The sequence below is a fragment of the Leopardus geoffroyi genome, chromosome E1 (genome assembly GCF_018350155.1).
Source record: "Leopardus geoffroyi isolate Oge1 chromosome E1, O.geoffroyi_Oge1_pat1.0, whole genome shotgun sequence".
NCBI classification, from domain to species: Eukaryota; Metazoa; Chordata; class Mammalia; order Carnivora; family Felidae; genus Leopardus; species Leopardus geoffroyi.
Window position 1 is genome coordinate 20079260 of NC_059330.1, and position 20258 is coordinate 20099517.

At 39.0% G+C, this 20258-nt stretch overlaps 1 protein-coding gene and 1 non-coding gene across 12 annotated transcripts in view; both read left to right on the forward strand.

Annotated features, from left to right (window-relative positions):
* Window positions 1–20258, forward strand: part of RHOT1 (ras homolog family member T1) — a 76920-nt gene that overhangs the window by 28947 nt on the left and 27715 nt on the right. For 10 of the 11 annotated variants that reach the window (XR_006714823.1, XM_045488044.1, XM_045488049.1 and 7 more), the window contains exons 2-9: window positions 1709–1767; window positions 5146–5227; window positions 7139–7182; window positions 7484–7537; window positions 7851–7903; window positions 11216–11324; window positions 11630–11731; window positions 19923–20021. Coding sequence is in view for 10 of the 11 variants with exons in the window: in XM_045488049.1 (XP_045344005.1) it covers window positions 1709–1767; window positions 5146–5227; window positions 7139–7182; window positions 7484–7537; window positions 7851–7903; window positions 11216–11324; window positions 11630–11731; window positions 19923–20021 (602 nt within the window). In the remaining variant the exon portion in view is untranslated. Of the gene's footprint in view, window positions 1–1708; window positions 1768–5145; window positions 5228–6276; window positions 6355–7138; window positions 7183–7483; window positions 7538–7850; window positions 7904–11215; window positions 11325–11629; window positions 11732–19922; window positions 20022–20258 lie in introns of those variants that run through there. The other variant, XM_045488050.1, reaches the window with a different exon arrangement.
* Window positions 7609–7742, forward strand: LOC123604745. Its single transcript, XR_006715476.1, has one exon. It is a non-coding gene; the product is annotated as a U11 spliceosomal RNA (small nuclear RNA).

Sequence of the window (20258 nt, forward strand, 5' to 3'; positions counted from 1 at the left end):
TCACGGTTAGCTACTTGAAAAAGGCCCAAGCCTTCTCACACAAGTAAACTGAAAAGATCCTCGAACCCTCCACTCTGGCCCTCCACTAGCGCATGCAACTTGTTAGCAGCACATCCTCTGAGTTGTATGACCAGTACTCTTTTTTCCAGCCGTTCATCATTTTCCAGAGACTTGACTTGTGTTGTTAGTCACCCTTTCTTTTAGTCATTTAAAAAAGGAATGTGACTTTTCTTCGCTTTAAAATTTTCCAGTTCTTTCATATCTAGACTTTACCTTTGGAAAGTAATTTGCCATTATGGCAGAGACGAATAGGTAGGTGGACTGTTTTCCTCTAGGATCACGAAAGAGTTCAGTTGATAAGCAGTTGAATGTAGATGATCAGAAAGTGAATGGAAAGGGAATGGAAGTAAAATTTCAGAATGAAAATTAAGATTTTTAAGTTTGTGCATTGAAAATCTTGTGAGGTTAGAAATGTAACCAGGAAGTTACTCTTGCTCTTCTAAGCCTTTCAATATGATTCCCCAAGAAAGACAAAAACGTAAGGATACCCAAAGCAGACACTCTGGTCTTCTACTGGTGAGGATGTAAATTAGTTTTGGGTTTTTTTTAGAGGTAATTTAACAATATTTATTAAAAATAAAAGAGATTATGGAGGCTAACTTGAGTTCCACTTCTAGGCATTTATCCTGTAGAAATGTTCATTGCAGCATGGTTTATAAAGGTGAAAACTTGAGCAGTGTTCATTGTTAGGACACTGCATTAATAAATTATGACATATCTTACAATAGATTCTTATACAGCTGCCAAGAAATAATATAAGATTTTTTATGTTAATATAAAATGGATTTCCTGTTGCTGTTTTTAAAAATTGTGACAAAATATATAAGACGTATTATTTGACATTTTAACCATTTTTGAGAGTACACTTAAGGGGCATTAAATACATTCAGTGTTGTATAACCATCAGCACTTTCTACATCTAAAATTTTTTCATCATCCCCAGCAAAACCTCTGTATCCATTGAATAACTTTACCTTAGGGCGCCTGGGTGGCTTGGTCGGTTGAGCGTCCGACTTCGTCTCAGGTCATGATCTCACGGTCCGTGAGTTCGAGCCCCGCATTGGGCTCTGTGCTGACAGCTCAGAGCCTGGAGCCTGTTTTGGATTCTGTGTCTCCCTCTCTCTCTGCCCCTCCCCTGTTCACGCTCTGTCTCTCTCTGTCTCAAAAATAAATAAACGTTAAAAAAAAAAAATAAAAAAAAAACTAACTTTACCTTCACCTTTCTCCCCACCCCCAGGAGATTTTACATATTGACAAGGAATATGGCCCAAGTGCATAATTAAATGATAAGGGAAGACTGTAAAATAGTATAAATACTATGATTCTACTAGTAAATTGTGTAGGGAATTATAGTATGTTACTGTAAGTGTGGAAAAAATCTGGGAGTCTACATGTATTAAACTGGTAAAGGGGGATATTTGGGGAGATTTTAACTTTTCCGTTGTATTTTGGTAATTTTTTTGTTTTAAAGGGATGTGTAACTTTTCTAAGCAAAAAACAAGAGTTGTACTTTAAGTATTGTAAAACTTGGTGATTTGGATAACTCTGATTTTGTCTAATGAATAACAGACTTTGCTGTGTGGTTGGTGAATTTGAGTTTATATAGAACCTAAACACTTTATTAAAATAATGATGTTTGTTTTCACAGCTAGAGTTGGGAAGACATCACTGATTATGTCCCTGGTCAGTGAAGAATTCCCAGAAGAGGTAAACATTTTTATCTTTTCTATATTTAAAATCTTTTAAATTTATCAAAATTGAGTTAAAATGAAATAAATTCTGCTCTTTTTTTGGATGTGTTTCCTTTCTGACAGTTATGACTTTAAAAAGGCTCATATTAGTTACACAAGACATCCCTGAAATATAGTGCAGGAGAAAGAATCAAACTAGATCTGAGCCCACCTAAGTCCTTTGTTCTTCCTACGTTTTCTATTTCTTTTTTTTTTAATTTTTATTTTTGAAGTTTATGCATTTTTGAGACAGAGTGCGAGCAGGTGAGGGGCAGAGAGAGAGGGAGACACAGACTCTGAAGCAGGCTCCAGGCTCTGAGCTGTCAGCACAGAGCCTAACACGAGGCTCAAACTCACAAACTGTGAGATAAAGACCTGAGCCCAAGTCGGATGCTTAATTGACTGAGCCACCCATGCGCCCCATTTCTTTTTTTCTTCCTTCCTTCCTGCCTGCCTGCCTGCCTGCCTGCCTTTTTTTAGTTTATTTTGAGAGAGAGAGGGACAGAGAGAGAGTAAGCATGTTTGTGCACACACAAACAGGGGAGGGGCAGAAAGAGAGGGAGAGAGAATCCCAAGCAGGCTCCGTACCATCAGCACAGAGCCCAGCATGGGGCTTGAACTCACGAACCGTGAGATCATGACCTGAGCCAGAAATCAAGAGTTGGATGCTTAACTGACTGAGCCATCAGGTGCTCCTGCTTTTCCTACTCTGATCTTGGCTAGGACGTTTCTCATCTCTGTGCCTTAGTTGTCTCATCTGTAAAATGGGAGCTGGAAGGGATTATTAGAGATCATCTAAGCTGTTAATCCTTTCTTAAATATAAAACAGGTGAGTATTCCTTTAGTTTGAAGTAAGGGTAAAAGGTCTGCTGGTTTCCTGCCTGCCTTCCATCTGACACTCTCCAGTCTTTGAGGCATTAGAACCATTAGGATTCTGACACATGTATTTGAGAATCTTTAATATTATCCATTGCATCATTTTACAGGTGAAGAAACTAATTCATCCCACCTTTACCTAAACTCAAAGGATTGTTGTGTCTCAAATGAGAATTGCTTAATAATAGTAGAGTGCCACCAAAAGTAAGGTGGTTTTATTATTACTTGCAATATATTTATTTATATTCTGGAAGTTCCAGGATGAGGGACTGCTGGCTAAGGCCTTATGTAAAGTTAGAATTTTGTTTTGGGAAATGCTATTGATGCAAATGGGGTGAATGTTACTTCTCCTTTATTCTGTGTCTTCACATAGTCGGTACTATTAGCTCCATAATTTGCATTTTTCCCTTTTTTTTTTTTTTTTTTTACTCTTGTTTAGTTAGAAATGCATAAATTCACTGTTCAGACAGGAGTTTGATACATTATGTGGTAGTGTTCTCAGCAGCTACAAATACCACATGACCATTCATTGTTTCTTTTGCTTTTTTCTGTTCTTAAGTAAGATAGCTAAATAAGTAAGTACTTAATTTGTGAAATGAAACACATTGTCATATGATTACTCAGAGTATAATACCTAAATGTTTTCTCTGATTGTTTAACTTAGTTTAGACTTGTCATTTTAGCACTGTCCTCTTGGGTGTGGATAAAGCATTTTTAATGTATTAAAAAATCATAGTCTTTCTAAAAAATGGATTCATTAAGCAAGGCCTATGTAGCCGGTTATCTTCGAGAAGAAATGAATTTTGATCATTTATTATTTTATTTGAGAATTGCTTTGGATTAACATAGTTCCTCATTTGTATAGCATCTTAAACTTTCAACAAAATAGAATGAAAACAGCATTTTAAAAATCAAATGTTTGAGGGGCGCCTGGGTGGCGCAGTCGGTTAGGCGTCCGACTTCAGCCAGGTCACGATCTCGCGGTCCGTGAGTTCGAGCCCCGCGTCAGGCTCTGGGCTGATGGCTCAGAGCCTGGAGCCTGTTTCCGATTCTGTGTCTCCCTCTCTCTCTGCCCCTCCCCTGTTCATGCTCTGTCTCTCTCTGTCCCAAAAATAAATAAACGTTGAAAAAAAAAATAAAAAAAATAAAATAAAATAAAATAAAAATCAAATGTTTGAGGGGCGCCTGGGTGGTGCAGTCGGTTAGGCGTCCGACTTCAGCCAGGTCACGATCTCGCGGTCCGTGAGTTCGAGCCCCGCGTCAGGCTCTGGGCTGATGGCTCAGAGCCTGGAGCCTGTTTCCGATTCTGTGTCTCCCTCTCTCTCTGCCCCTCCCCCGTTCATGCTCTGTCTCTCTCTGTCCCAAAAATAAATAAACGTTGAAAAAAAAAAAATAAATAAAAAATAAAATAAAAATCAAATGTTTGAGGGGCGCCTGGGTGGCGCAGTTGGTTAGGCGTCCGACTTCAGCCAGGTCACGATCTCGCGGTCCGTGAGTTCGAGCCCCGCGTCAGGCTCTGGGCTGATGGCTCAGAGCCTGGAGCCTGTTTCCGATTCTGTGTCTCCCTCTCTCTCTGCCCCTCCCCCGTTCATGCTCTGTCTCTCTCTGTCCCAAAAATAAATAAACGTTGAAAAAAATAAATAAAATAAAAATCAAATGTTTGAAACACCAAATTAATTTAAGTATTGTTTTAGGCTGCATCAGATCCGAAGTATCCTTAATATGCATTATGCCCACACAGGTAGCAATGTACATGCTTTTTTTTTTTTAATTTATTTTTTTAACGTTTATTGATTTTTGAGACAGAGAGAGACAGAGCATGAACAGGGGAGGGTCAGAGAGAGAGGGAGACACAGAATCGGAAGGAGGCTCCAGGCTCTGAGCTGTCAGCACAGAGCCTGACGCGGGGCTCGAACTCACGGACCGCAAGATCATGACCTGAGCCGAAGTCGGACGCTGAACCGACTGAGCCACCCAGGCGCCCCTGTACATACTTTTTTAAAAGAAATATTTTGTCACGTAGCTTTTAATATATACTTGAATCCCGGGGCGTATGGGTGGCTCAGTTGGTTAAGCATCCAACTTCTGCTCAGGTCATGATCTCATGGCTCGTAAGTTCAAGTCTCGCATTGGGTTTGTGCTGACAGCTTGGAGCCTGGAGCCTACTTCTGATTCTGTGTCTCCAGTCTTTCTCTCTGCCCCTCCCCTACTCGAACTCTGTGTGTGTGTGTGTGTGTGTGTGTGTGTGTGTGTGTGTGTGTGTCTGTCTGTCTGTCTCTCAAAAGAATTAAAAGAAAAAAAAAACGTGTATATACTTGACTCTGGTAAAGCACAAAAAATAAGCATTTAAAAGTGTAATAAATCTTGAAAGGGCAGGTATGGGTGAAAGGGGCTAATACAGATGAATTTACATGCTCTGTTAACAAGTTTGGTTGATAATATCCAAAGGGTTTTTTCCTTTATTTGTTTGCTAATGAAGGTTCCTCCACGGGCAGAAGAAATTACCATTCCAGCTGATGTTACCCCTGAGAGAGTTCCAACACACATCGTAGATTACTCAGGTAATGAATATCCTCTTGTGGGTGGCGCTGTAGGGTTAATTTAATAGTCCTCCGAAAAAGTGTTCAAAGATAGGTGTTCCTTTTTCTCTAGCAGCAAATAATCATTTATGACTCTTATCTCATTTGTATCTCCCCCCACCTCACACTCCACATAAAGCCTCCATCTTGCAGTTTTCTGTCCCAAATTTACTAAGTTGGGCTCCATAATAATGAAAAGGAAGGAGAGAGATGGCAAATGACAAGTAGTAGTTAAATCATTACCCTCCTTGAATTGGCCTGTTTGCAGAAGTAAGTTCTAGATTAGTTTTGTTATCAGGCATGTAGAAAGAGTTGTGCATTTGAGAATTTGTTGAGTTCTAAATTCGTTCTTTAACTTATCAGCCTTTATTCCCTTCCCCAAATAATAGATAAAACAGTTGTCAGCTTGTTTACATTATATGATAATAGAAGCACATTTGTATCACTTAATAATTTAAAAATTTTCTACCCACTGGTACTTACTTTTTTTTTTTTTTTTTTCTTTTCTTAATGTTTGTTTATTTTGAGAGTGAGAGAGAACACAAGCTGGGGAGGGGCAGAGAGAGACGGGGACAGAGGATCTCCAAAGCAGGCTCCAAGCTGTCAGCCCAGAGCCTGATATGGGGCCCAAACTCATGAACCCTGAGATCATGACCTGAGCTGAAGTTAGACACTTAACTAAGTGAGCCACCCAGGCATCCCTAGTACTTACCTTTTTTTTTTTTTTTTTTTTTAATGTTTATTTTTGAGAGAGAGAGAGAGAGAGAGAGAGCAGAGCATGAATTGGGGAGGGGCAGAGAGAGGGAAACATAGAATCTGAAGCAGCTCCAGGCTCTGAGTGATCAGCACAGAGCCCAACATGAGGCTTGAACTCATGAACTGTGAGATCACGACCTGAGCCGAAGTCAGACGCTTAACCGACTGAGCTACCCAGGTGCCTACTTACTATTTACTCTAGTACTTACTCTATTTACTCTACTACTTACTCTAGTACTTACTATTTAATCACTAAATTATTTTGCTTGCTTTAGGACTTCTTTAAAAAAAAAAAAAAGGAGCAGTGCCCAGCTGACTCAGTCATTGGAGCGTGTGACTCTCTTGATCTCGAGGTTGTGAGTTCAAGCACTATGTTGGGTGTAGAGATTACTTAACAATAAAAACTTAAAAGAAAACCATAAATAAAAAAGGGAGTCCATTGTAATAGATGTCCCACTCTGATGGGGAATATTCATAATGTGGGAAGCTATGTGGGGTCAGGAGGTATATAGGTAATCTCTGTACTTTCCACTCAATTTTGCTACGCATTTAAAACTGCTCTAAAAATTAAAATCTGTTTGTAAGGATGGTATAACTGCACTGTGGGGTTATATGCACATCTACCATTAGGCCTGTTCCAGCCAGAGATAATATGCTAGAAAGGGAATTCTGGACTCTATTATCATGCTCCAGTTTTGCTTCTGGGGCCTGCTCCCTACCTTGTATTGCCCAGATTCTCACCTGGCCTTCTGACCCTGTGTGTATGGACTCTTTGTCTGGGCTTCTGACTCCTCCACCTAGTCTTCTAGCTTGGGTTTCTGATCTCTTTGGCCTGACCCTTCTCAACTCTGGATCAGATGCTGGCCTAGATTTATCACACAATGCCTTCTGCTCTCGAGTGCCTGACTTATCCTCTGCTAGACTTGTCTTTCAGTGCCAGCCAGCTTCCTTATCATAGCCCAGCTCTTTCCTTTCCCTGGCTTGCCCTTGTCTTTGCCACCTCATCTGGCACTACACTGTGTAGATGACACGAGGGATGAAGGATATTGGGCGGGTGCCGTGTAGATGTTAGCTTCGTCATTCGTTTTTATGAAAATGTTTAAAATAATGGACATTTTTTGACTTTGTCATTTGTAGAAGCAGAACAGAGTGATGAACAGCTTCATCAAGAGATATCACAGGTGAGTTAAAAAAAATAGTTGCAGGTTTTTATGTGGGAAAACATCGATGATTCTGTGTCTTGTCTTTTTCATTCTCTCACTTAGGCTCTTTCAATTCTTTGTTGTTATTGCTTTGAGTATGTTTTTTTGCTATAAGTCCTTAGGAATTTTTCCTCTTGAAGCATGCTAACTTTGGGGTTTTTTTAGGTTTCAAAATTTATTCTTCCTTTAGCCCAAATATATTAGCTAGTTGGTAATTAAATGTTACCATTTACATTTGTATTATTTTAAAATGCCGTTAATTTCTTAATTTCTCTTATAGGCTAATGTCATCTGCATAGTTTATGCTGTTAACAACAAGCATTCTATTGATAAGGTATGAATGTGTGAGTTTTTTCACTATATTTAGTTAAATTTCAGTGAGGGCACTTTTAAAATTGATCCTCAAAAAAGGGCTTCTGTTGTGAGTGGCACACGTAGGGCAGCTCCATTGCTCTTTGTACAGAATAGACATCAAGAGATTTCAGAAGCAAAATTTTTTGGTACCCAGGCAGTGGGTGATCATTGGTCCCGGCACCCCAGTAAAAAATAAAACTGATCTTCAGCTTAGAGTTTTAGGGGTCCAAGGACAGAGTATTTTTCAGAGAAGAGCCACATCATGGTTTAGCTCTTGTTAATTTTTTTTTTAGGTAACAAGTCGATGGATTCCTCTCATAAATGAAAGAACGGACAAAGACAGCAGGTATTTTTTTTTTCCTCTGCAACTTGCTATATTGAAAAATTTCAAACTTGAGAGAAACGTTGCAAGAAATAGTACAGAGAACAGCTGTAAACCTTCCACTTTAAAAAAAAAAATTTTTTTAATGTTTTTATTTTGAGACAGAGACAGCATGAGTAGGGGAGGGGCAGAAAGAGAGGGAGGCACAGAATCCAAAGCAGGCTCCAGGCTCTAGGCTCTGAGCTGTCAGCACAGAGCTGGATGCAGGACTCGAACTCACAGACCGTGAGATCATGGCCTGAGCCAAAGTCGGACACTTAACCGACTGAGCCATCCAGGCGCCCTAGAGATCTTTATTTAGGAATTCATACAGGGAGATTTCTTTGAAATTCTTTGGAAGATATAGGCGTGATGGGAAAAAGTAAGAGAGCACACCTTCTGTATTTTTCTGAGCAGAATGATAGCTTTGGGTATAGATGTTTTCAGTTTTAAGTGAAAATGGAAATCAAAAATTTTTCTTTCAGTATTAATCAATTGAACATGTTATTTATGAAGCATTTGAGTATTTTTAAACATTAGGAAAATCAGATTTCTCTTTTGGTTGGACATTTTTGTGCCTTGAAACTATAAAGATGTGGTTCTAAACAGATGAACATGGTCATTGACCTTGCCTCATATATTTACAGAGGCAGACTTTGTGACTGCGATGGCATTGTGTATATGCTATGTCTTGCAGCTCTGATGGCTCCTCTTTGTTATAGCTGTAAACTCTGTTGTTGTTTTTTTAATGCTTATTTATTTTGAGAGAGAAAAAACACGAGTGTGAGCAGGGGAGAGGCAGAGAGAGAGGAGAGAGATAACGCCAAGCAGGCTCCGAGCTTTCAGCACAGAGCCAACTTGATGCTCGATTCCATGACCGTGAGATCGTGACCTGAGCCGAAATCAAGAGTCGGACACTCAACTGACTGAGCCACCCAGGTGCCCCCGTAGCTGTAAACTTTGTAGTGACTTCTTAACGAGGTGAAAAGGGGAGAATGGCCCTGTGGAGCTAGTGTCCAGTGTGATAGACTCTTGTCACTTGTGGCTGGTGGTTACAGTAATAGACAGTACAGGTAAATATCATTGCCGTCAACACAGAAGGGTGTGTCAGAGAGGGCTGCCTTGGAGGAGCCCATGGCCTTATGCTCCTGACACTTGCTTTTCTTGCTGAACACTTGAGCTGTTTCCAGAGGCGACTCTTCAGAGGAGGCATTTTTTCTGGGATCTGTCAAGCACTGTATTGGACCACTGAATTAAAAAAATTAGTTTTACTAGGACAGCTTCCTGAAATTCTATGACTAGTTTTGTAGCCCTGCTGGAAAAGGAGCTTTTTTAACATTTGAAGATTGAATTGGGCTTTCTCAGGTGTGGCTGTTTTTTCCACTTCCCTGAATCCTATGAGCATACTTATTTTTCTTGTGGTTGACTTGTCCCAAGGTGATCTGTGTCTTCATTTTTGGACCTTACACTTTCCCGGTAACTTCTTTCCTGAGCCTCATACCTTAAGTTTTTGTTTGTTGCACATATATTTTTCCTTAGGATTTCCTTGGGCTGTTGTCACAGTGGTTCTTAATCACTTAATCACTGTCACCTGAGGTACTTTCAAAGGCTACATGTGCCTTTGCCCCACCCCTAGAGTTTTAGAATCTGTAGGTTTGGAGTAGGGCTTGGACATGTGTATTTTTTTTAAGCTCCATAAACTATTCTGAGCTCCCCTTCAGTTGCAAACCACTACCTTTGGAAACCTCCTGGCTGTTAGGAATCTATATTTGGGTTATAGAATGGGCCACTCCCCTTATGCATAACCATACTAGGGGGGTAAATAAATGCTTGCAAGAATTTCTCTTGCTATTTGGAGTTCCAGCAAGATGATTTGCTTTCTTTCCAAGCTCTCTTGCAGGACGTACAAATAACAGTTCCCTGCTAGACTCTCTTTGATAGTCCCCATTTGGATTTCTGATAGGCCTGTCAAATTTAACTGGTCTAAAACAAAATCCTTAATTCCCTGCCTCCTCCCTACCTCATCCCCAGATCAATCTTTTCTGTCTCAGGAGATCTACTCATTTTGTCCAGCCAAAAACCTATGTATTTTTCCTGATTTCCTGCCTTGCCCTCCACCTCCATATCTAATCTGCCAGTTGCTCCTATCAGTTCTGCTTCTAAAACATATCTCAAATCTGAATACTTTCTCTCCATCTTCACTGCTCTAATCCAAGCTTTTTAAAATCCAACCACATTTTAAAGACTTTTTATTACTGGAAAAAGCCAAACACACAAATGTAGAATCGTCTAAAGAATCCCTCTGTATCTGTCATCCCACTTCAACAGTTACCAATTCATGACCCATCTTGTTTCGCTTATTACCCCTCCCATTGGGATCATTTTGAACAAATCATACTGTAAACATTTCAGTATGTATCTCTAAAAGACAATATATGACTCATTTTAAAATGTTGATCAGATCATGTTGTTCCCCTACTCATAATTCTTCAGTGGCTTCTCATTTTTAAACTCATAAAAAAATGCACACTCCTCACCACAGCTTATGTGTATGTCCTTTGTTCCTCTTTCCAACCCCATGTCACACCTCTTTCCCTTTGCTTAGTACTCTCCAGCCACTCTGCCATTTTTCTGTTTTTCTGTTCTTTGGACTCACAAGGATGTTTTTTCAATTTGAGCTCTATGCATGTGCTGTGCTTTCTTCCTGAACAGTTCTTTTCTGGCTCTTCACAGGGCACATTCCATTTCATCCTTCACTTCTTGGCTCAAATACCACCTTGTCAGAGAGATTTCTCCCTGATTCCTATATAATTAGCCCCCTTCAATTACTCTGTCCCATATTCCCCTGTTTATTTTCTTCATAGCACTTACGGAATTGGAAGTATATTGTTTATTTGCTTATTGTCCATTTTCTGATTTTCGCTATTAGAATGGGCAGGGACTTTGTCTATCTTATATCCTGAATGCTTAGAATGGTACTTGGCTTTTAATAAGTACTCAGCACCTGGATGGTTCAGTTGGAAGAGCTCGTGACTCTTAATCTCAGGGTTGTGAGTTGGGTGTAGAATTTACTAAAGAAAATAAATGAACCTAAAGATTTTTGAAAAAAAAGTACTGAGTGAAATACTTGTTGAATATGAACATGCTCTCTAGGGGACTAGAGCGGAATACAGTAGAAGGTTCGTGTTGGGGGGGATTAAGTAAAGCTTATTAGTTAGAATGAGTTTATGTACTTCAAAATGGATATTTAAGGTCTTTTGCCTTCCTTATTGTTACAACATACCCTCTTTATTTCAGGCTGCCTTTGATACTGGTTGGGAACAAATCCGATCTGGTGGAATACAGTAGTATGGAGACCATCCTTCCCATTATGAACCAGTACACAGAAATAGAAACCTGTGTGGAGGTATGCGTTACCGTTTGATTTTGAAATTTACTAGTGAATTCTCACTAAACTGAGGTTTAAAATCAGATGTGGGAAGGTAGGGGATGGAGTAAATTACCTGCTGTTTGTGAAGTCATGTAAACCAGATAAAACAGATGACTTGGAGATGGCTGCTGTGTTCTTGTAGACATTACTGTTGTGATATCAGCAAAGAAAAATGTATTTTTCAGTTTCTTCAGGCAATCTTATTACTTTATATTGATTAAAAATTGTCTTTAACTCCCATAACTGCTTTCAGAGTATAAATTTTTTAACTTTCTTTTCAGTGTTCAGCAAAAAACCTGAAGAATATATCAGAGCTCTTTTATTATGCACAGAAAGCTGTTCTGCATCCTACAGGGCCTCTGTACTGCCCAGAGGAGAAGGAGGTAACCCCATCACCCCCAGGCTATGTTAGTAGGGGCTGGGATGTGTAGGTGGTAACTCTAGTAGTGATGATTTTTTAGTAACTCTTAAGTCTTCTTCTGAACTGCTGAAATCTAAATTTATTGTCTCCCAAACAGTTATATTTTCTAGGTACTTCAAAGGCATTCATGTTAAATACTGTGAATAACATTCCAGATCAAATAGTATTTCAGGAGATGCCATTAAAACAAACCAAAGAATTGGCAACACTAACAGCAGAAAGTCCAAAGACTTAAGTAATGGTCTACTTGCTTTGCTTGGATAAAGTTCACAAACTTAAAAACACATACAAACGAAAGCCTTGTGTAGTAATTTGACATAAGTACAGCATGTAATACAACTCGAATACTCCTTTTTGTTTCGTAGCTAAGAAACACAGTAATATCTAAAATTTAACAATATTTGCCATAGACTTTTTTCTTTGTCTTTTTAAAAAATTGTTTTTTAATTCCAGTATAATTAACATACAATGTTGTATTAGTTTTAGGTGTACAATATAGTGATTCTACAGTTCTGTATATTACTCAGGGCTCATCATAAGTGTGCTCTTAATCCTCTGTAGCTATTTGCCATAGACTTTTTTTTCTTTTTTCTTTTTTCTTTTTAATTTTCTTTTTAATTTTTTTAAATTTACATCCAAATTAGTTAGCATATAGTGCAACAGTGATTTCATGAGTAGATTCCTTAGTGCCCCTTACCCATTTAGCCCATCCCCCCTCCCACAACCCCTCTCGTAACCCTCAGTTTGTTCTCCGTATTTATGAGTCTTTTCTGTTTTGTTCCCCTCCCTGTTTTTATATTGTTTTTGTTTCCCTTCCCTATGTTCATCTGTTTCTGTCTCTTAAAGTCCTCATATGAGTGAAGTCATAGGATTTTTGTCTTTCTCTGACTAATTTCACTTAGCATAATACCCTCCAGTTCCATCCACATAGTTGCAAATGGCAAGATTTCATTCTTTTTGATTGCCGAGTAGTACTCCATTATATATATATATATATATATATACATATATATATATATATATATATATATACACACACCACATCTTTATCCATTCATCCATCAATGGACGTTTGGGCTCTTTCCATACTTTGGCTATTGTTGATAGTGCTGCTATAAACATAGGGTGCATGTGTCCCTTCGAAATAGCATACCTGTCCGGGGTGCCTGGGTGGTTCAGTCGGTTGAGCAACCGACTTCGGCTCAGGTCATGATCTCACAGTTGGTGAGTTCAGACCCCGCGTCTGGCTCTGTGCAGACAGCTCAGAGCCTGGAGCCTGCTTCAGATTCTGTGTCTCCCTCCCTCTCTGCCTCTCCCCCACTCATGCTCTGTCTCTCTCTGTCTCAGAAATAAATAAGCCTTAAAAAAAAAAACAAAACAGCACACCTGTATCCCTTGGATAAATGCCTAGTAGTGCAATTGCTGGCTGGTAGGGTAGTTCTATTTTAGTTTTTTGAGGAACCTCCATACTGTTTTCCAGAGTGGCTGCACCAGCTTACATTCCCATGCCATAGACTTTTAAAATTAACTTTTATTTTTTTTAATGTTTATTTATTTTTGAGACAGAGAGAGACAGAGTGCAAGTCGGGGAGGGGCAGAGGGAGAGGGAGACACAGAATCTGAAACAGGCTCCAGGCTCTGAGCTGTCAGCACAGAGCCTGATGTGTGGCTTGAACCCACGGACCGCGAGATCATGACCTGAGCCAAAGTCGGACGCTCAACCGAGTGAGCCACCCAGGCGACCCTAAAATTAACTTTCATTGAGATATAACTCACATACCTTAAAATTCACCCTTTAAGTGTACAGTTTGGGGAGCCTGGGTGGCTCAGTCAGTTAAACACCTGACTCTTGATTTCAGCTCAGTCATGATCTCATGGTTGATTTCTCGGATCAATCCCTGTATTGGGCGCTGCACTGACAGTACAGAGCCTGCTCGGGATTCTCTCTCTACCCCTTACCCCTCTTGCATGTACTCTCTCTCTTAAAAATAAATAAATAAACATTAAAAATAAAGCATACAGATTAGTGATTGCTAGTATATTCATTCACATTTATACATCTGTCACCATTATCTAATTCCAGAACATTTCACCATCCCAAGAAGGGATGTACCCATTAGCAGTTACTGCCATTCCCCCTTTCCCCAACCTTTGGCAACCACTAATCTACTTTTTATCTCTATGGATTTGCCAATTCTGGACATTTTAAATGGAATCACGCAATAGGTAGTGTTTTGCGTCTGGCTTCTTTCACTTCACGTGTTTCAGCATACATCCATGTTGTAGCGTGGATCAGTATTTCATTTCTTTTTATGGACAAATAATATTTCCTTGTATGGATATTCCACATTTTGTTTATTCATTCATCTGTTGATTAGCGTTTGGGTTGTTTCCACTTTTTGATTATAGTGGATAGAGCGGTTGTTAACATTCATACAAAAGTTTGAATACTTGTTTTCATTTCTTTTGAGTGCGTATTAGCAGTGGAATTGTTAGGTTACATGGTAGTTCTGTTTAGTTTATTGAGGAATCACCAAACTGAATGGCAGGTTCCAATCTCTCCACATCTTTGCCATACCAATCCTTTTTATTTTTTTTTTAGTGGTTTGTTATAGCCACCCTAGTGGTTGTTGGCATTTTGATTTGCATTTCCCTGATGGCTAATGATGTTGAACATGTGCTTATTGGCTACTTGTATATGGAGAAATGACAAAGTCTTTTGCCCATATCTTAATTGAGTTGCCTTTTTTTTCTTTTTCGTGCTGCCTTTTTATTGTTGACTTTCAAGAAATCAAAAGTTGTAGATTTTTTTCCAGTAAAAGTTTATAGTATAGGTGAGTGGTTGGCTGACTTTGACCTAATTTGGCCTGCCACCAATTTTTATATAGCCTGTGAGCCAAGAATATAGATATTACACATTTTTCAATGACTGAAAAAAAAAATCCAAAGGAATAATATTTTGTGATATGGAAAAATTATACAACTCTCAGATCTCCTCATTCATAAATCAGATGTTGTTGCAGCCCAGCCGCGCTCATTCCTTCATGTTTGTCCGTGACTGCTTTTGTGCTGCAAAGGCAGAGTTGAGCAGTTGCAGCCGGGCCCGGGTGTGGGTACTTGTCACTCCTCATCTGCTTGGCGGACTGCTGAGCGCACTGAATAGGTGGAACTTGATGGCCTGAGTCCCATGTGTGCCACAGTACCATAGCACTTCATTTTTTTATTGCTGGTGCATACCTATCACGCCAAAACAGGAGAAGAAATGGTTGGAGTTTTAGATGTCAAAGCAGATATGTTTTCTGAGCTCAGACCACAGTTCCAGCATCGGTTTTTGGGGGACCGTGATGAAAACGTGAAGGAAGTTTCCTGTTTTGTAACCCATCTGACTGTACACTAGAGGCCCTTCCCCTAACCTTCCATTGGGACTGGCTAATCTACAGTGTAATGACATGCTAACAGGCAGATATCAAGAAAAGAATCTGATTTTATAAACGCCTTCCAAGCAGTGAATGTGGTTGATTAAAATTACATGTTTACGGATGTGTATCAGTATTGTCTGCATGTATCCACAAAATGATTTTTCAAAGAGGAAATATGTAAAATCTCATTACAGATCAGCATTAACAGATGAACGTGTTCAGTTTTCACGGTAGAGAACGCTAACTTTGAACCCTAATTAAGCAAAATGTTACTCTTCCAAAAAGAATTCCATTTTTTTATTAGTAGATCTCTATAGCAAATTTATACTCCATTATTATTACATTTTGAATTCTGTCAATTAAACCTTTGTGGAAATTTGATTCTCCTTTATACCTACATGATCTTCTTGATTTTGCCTGTTGGCCCCCAAAGCCTAAAACATTTGTTATGTACCTCTTCACAGAAAAATGCTGACCCCTGGTATTAGTAATTAATCTGAGTTATCCCTTAATCCGACCCTGATTTACTCTTCCTTAATCCTGATTTCTTGTTCCATAATTGGAATGCTTCTTTCTAATTTATTCTTAGTCCCGTATTTACTTGATTTGCTTCATAATAGTCACTAGGCACACTTGTTACAAACACCAGTTCCATTGTGATTCTGCCAGGTACCACATCCTGTGATCAAGGAAATTTGGGAAACAGTCTCATCCTGTGGAGATTTACCTGAGGCCCAGGCCCAGTGGTACATTAAATCCCCTCTCCTAGTTTGTTCTCAGTGTTTTAACTGCTACTTTTTTCCTAGGCCTATTATTAGTTCTGCTAATCTGCTAATCGCCCCTGTCCCTCCCCTGGTCCCATAAAAGTAAAACACCTACCACCATCTGTTCTTTGTTTCTCAGGTGGACCTACCTGACCTAAAATCTGTAACTTTTAGAGACTAAACCTTGTTTTAGACAAGTATAAGCTTAGTGTCTAAGCTTGTACCAGAACCTTTTATTTACACAATAATAACTTTTTTTTTTTTTTTAAGATTAAGGGTTGCGTGCTCTATCAACTGAGCCAGCCAGGGGCCCCCAAAATAATAAACTTTTAACGCAGATTTGAGGTGGAATCATCAAAAAAAATATTCAAAATTAAAGCCTGATTATTAATTCAAAAATAATTCCAGTGATGATGGACTCTGTATGGCCCATGGAATCCTCTACTTAGCTAATAATGAAGAAGATGTGACTTGTATAATAACGTTTACTGTGTGAGGGTTTCAATTACTTATATGCAAACTGAATATTTTTATTGTAAAAAATTTTTACAGCTTTATTGAATACAATTTTTAATACCTTGTAAGCATAGTCATATTTTGGCTTATATTTTAAGGTAGTTATTATTTAAATATTGTATTGAGCGAATAGCTTAGACCACTTTAGTTTCTGATGCATTTCAAATTTTAATGAAAAATGCATCATTTTATTTTTCTCCAAATTACCTTTTTTTAATGTAGCCTTTTATGATGTGAGGAAAAACAAAATAAAAAGTTACTTTTCTGTTTTTTACATCTTTCTAGGTATTGCTACTTTTTTAAACATTTAGGTTATTATGTACTTTATTAATTTTGAGTACCTAATATTAGGATCACATTTATAGAAGTTATATCTTACCATTTTAAGTAAAAACTCACCCATTACTGTAGATGTTCTAGGTATGGCTCATTTAGTATGCTTACAGAGGAAGCCCTATGAATGCTTTCTAAATTTTTTACTTAACTTTTCTCAGTTCTTTATAATCTCTTTATATCTTAGGTTTTATCTTTTTCTCATATTAAATTGCTCTCCTAAAGACCCTATTTTTTTTTAATGTTTATTTATACATTTGATAGAGAGACAGAGACAGCATGAGTGGGGGAGGTGCAGAGAGAGAGGGAGACACAGAATCCAAAGCAGGCTCCAGGCTCTGAGCTGTCAGCACAGAGCCCAACGCAGGGCTCGAACTCACCAACTGTGAGATTCATGAAAGCCACCCAGCTGCCCCGTAGAGACCCTATTTAAAACAACAAAAAAAAGAAGGGTTGTCTATATATGCTTGGGAAGAAAACTGTTTCCTTTTTTTTTTTTTTTTTCTTTTTTAAGAGAGCGAGCGTGCGGGAGCTAGGGAGAGGGGCAGAGGGAGAGAGAGAATCTTAAGCAGGCTCTGTGCTCAGCTTGGAGCCTAATGTGGGGCTCAATCCCTCAACCTTGGGATCATGACCTGAGCCAAAATCAAAGTCAGATGCTCAACCAACTGAGCCACCCAGGCGCTCCATCTGTTTTCTATTTTTATTTTTATTTATTTTTAAAAAATTTTTGTTTAGTGTGTTTATTCGCTTTTGAGAGAGAGAGAGAGAGAGAGAGAGAGAGAGAATGAATATGAGTGGAGGAGGGGCAGAGAAAGAGAGAGACACAGAATCCAAAGGAGGCTCCAGGGTCTGAGCTGTCAGCACAGAACTCAACACAGGGCTCGAACCCACAGACTGTGAGATCATGACCTGAGCTGAAGTTGGATGCTTAACCAACTGAGCCACCCAAGTGCCCCGTTTCCTATTTTTAAAAGAATTTCTTTTCTGCATTTGAGTTTGATAGCATGATCAAAACTCATCATTAATGTTTGTTCTGGATAGCATGATTGCAGTTAATAAGTACACATTTCCTCACCTTGCCATCTTCATTTCTCAGATTCAGACTGTCCATAAGAGATCTCCTTCCGGGTTAACACAACGTTTAGAGATCTTCCTGAAAGTTCCATTTTCTCAAAATTGTTGACAGCGCTTATCTTACAGCAGTTATACAAATTAGAAGCCTGTGGGCCTTATTTTTAAATAGTAAAGTATTTGTTCTATCCATTATAAATCCTAAAACAAAATTAAGGAAGTTGTCAAAATATGTCTGTAGCAACATTACTTATAAAAGTTTTACAGAGTCACAAAAGGCAAGATTCTATTTTAAATGTAATTCTGGTAAGAGGAAGTTAATAAAAGCCTTTATGCTTCTAACCAGTGCTGTTTTGCCACCTGTTTGTGAATAAGTACACTTAATTCCCAACTTTGATATACACACACACACACACACACACACACACACACACATGTGACCAAAACTTTAGTCCCATTCTTCTACCAGAAGATTGGTCAAAAATCAGAAATTGGTTATACCTCAGTAAAGTTGGGGGGAAAAAATCAGAAGTTGGGAAGGAAAGCCCTTATAAGTGACTTCATATTCTTTCTTTTTATTTTTTATTAAAAAATTTTTTTAAATGTTTATTTTACTTTTGAGTGAGAGAGAGAGAGTGCGAGCAGGAGAGGGGCAGAGGAAGAGGGAGACACAGAATCTGAAGCAGGCTCCATGCTCTGAGCTGTTAGCAAAGAACCCAATGTGGGGCTCGAACCCATGAACCAGGAGATCATGACCTGACCCGAAGTCAGACGCTTAACCGACTGAGCCACCCAGGCGCCCGAAATTCTTTTTTTTAATTAGTATTTATTTATTTATTTATTTATTTATTTATTTATTTATTCATTCTGAGAGAGAGAGAGACAGCAGGGGAGAAGCAGAGAGAGAGATGGAGAGAGAATCCCAAGTGGGCTCCATGCTGTCAGTGCAGAGTCAGATGTGGGGCTCCATCCCACGAACCGTGACATGACCCAAGCCGAAACCAAGAGTCAGATGCTTATCTGACTGAGCCACCCAGGCACCCCAGTCAATTCAAAGTCTTTATGAAACAAAGGAGGGCATAAATAAATATTTTTTTTCTATATGACTGGAAAAATAAATCTCTAAAGATGAACTTCTTTTTTGCTTATCCTTGGAGAATTTGTGGTCATGAGGGGCAGAATTTGACCACCGTGTATATTGGTCTAAGTAAATAGTGCCTCATTTACTTAAAAAGGTTTTGAGTATAAAAGTTAATGGTTAGGGGCGCCTGGGTGACTCAGTCGGTTGAATGTCTGACTTCGGCTCAGGTCATGATCTTGCAGTCCGTGAATTTGAGCCCCGCGTCGGGCTCTGTGCTGACAGCTCAGAGCCTGGAGCCTGCTTCAGATTCTGTGTCTCCCTCTCTCTCTGCCCCTCCCCCACTCACACTCTGTCTCCCTCTGTCTTAAAAGTAAATAAACATTAAAGAAAAAAAATTTTTAAAAATAAAATAAAAAATAAAAGTTAATGGTTTTGCTTCAGTTCATTTTTCATGTTGTATTTGATGTTATATGTTTGATAGTGAAAACAATCAGAACTATTCTTAACATTGCTTATGAAATTCGTATTTTGAAATCCCAACTATTTTTTATTTCATTTAATTTTTTAAATTTTATTTATTTATTTTGAGAGAGAAAGAGAACTAGAGGGGCAGGGAGAGGGGGACAGAGGATCCAAAGCTGGTTCTGTGCTGATAGCAGAGAGCCGGATATGGGGCTCAAACTCACAAACTGAGATTTTCACCTGAGCTAAGGTGAGATGCTTAACTGACTGAACCACCCAGGTGCCCCCCAGCTATTTTTTTTTTTTTTTTTGTCTGTTTATTTTGAGAGAGAGGGAGAGAGAGAATCTCAAGCAGGCTCAGTGCTGTCAGCGTGGAGCCTGATGCAGGGCTTGAACCCGTGAAATGCGAGATCATGACGTAAGCCAAAATCAGGAGCCGAACACTGTACCTCTGAAATCCCAACTATTTTAATTAACATAATTGTTTCTTTTCTCAATGACGTTTAGATGAAACCAGCCTGTATAAAAGCCCTCACCCGTATATTTAAAATATCTGATCAAGATAATGATGGCACTCTCAATGATGCTGAACTCAACTTCTTTCAGGTAGCCCTATTCTTCAGGCATTTCTCTATCTTGGGGTGGGGGGGAGTTGATGAGAAAAGCTATAAAAACACTTACTGGCTTCAGTAATGTTATGTTGATAAACGTGTCTCTTTCACGTAAAACTCTTTCACATCAAGCTATTTCAGTCTTTACCTGAGGTATAAAGCTCTCCTATGCATAGGAATTGAGGGGACTCCTTGACATTGTCATTTCATGGTATACAGTGGATGTATTAAA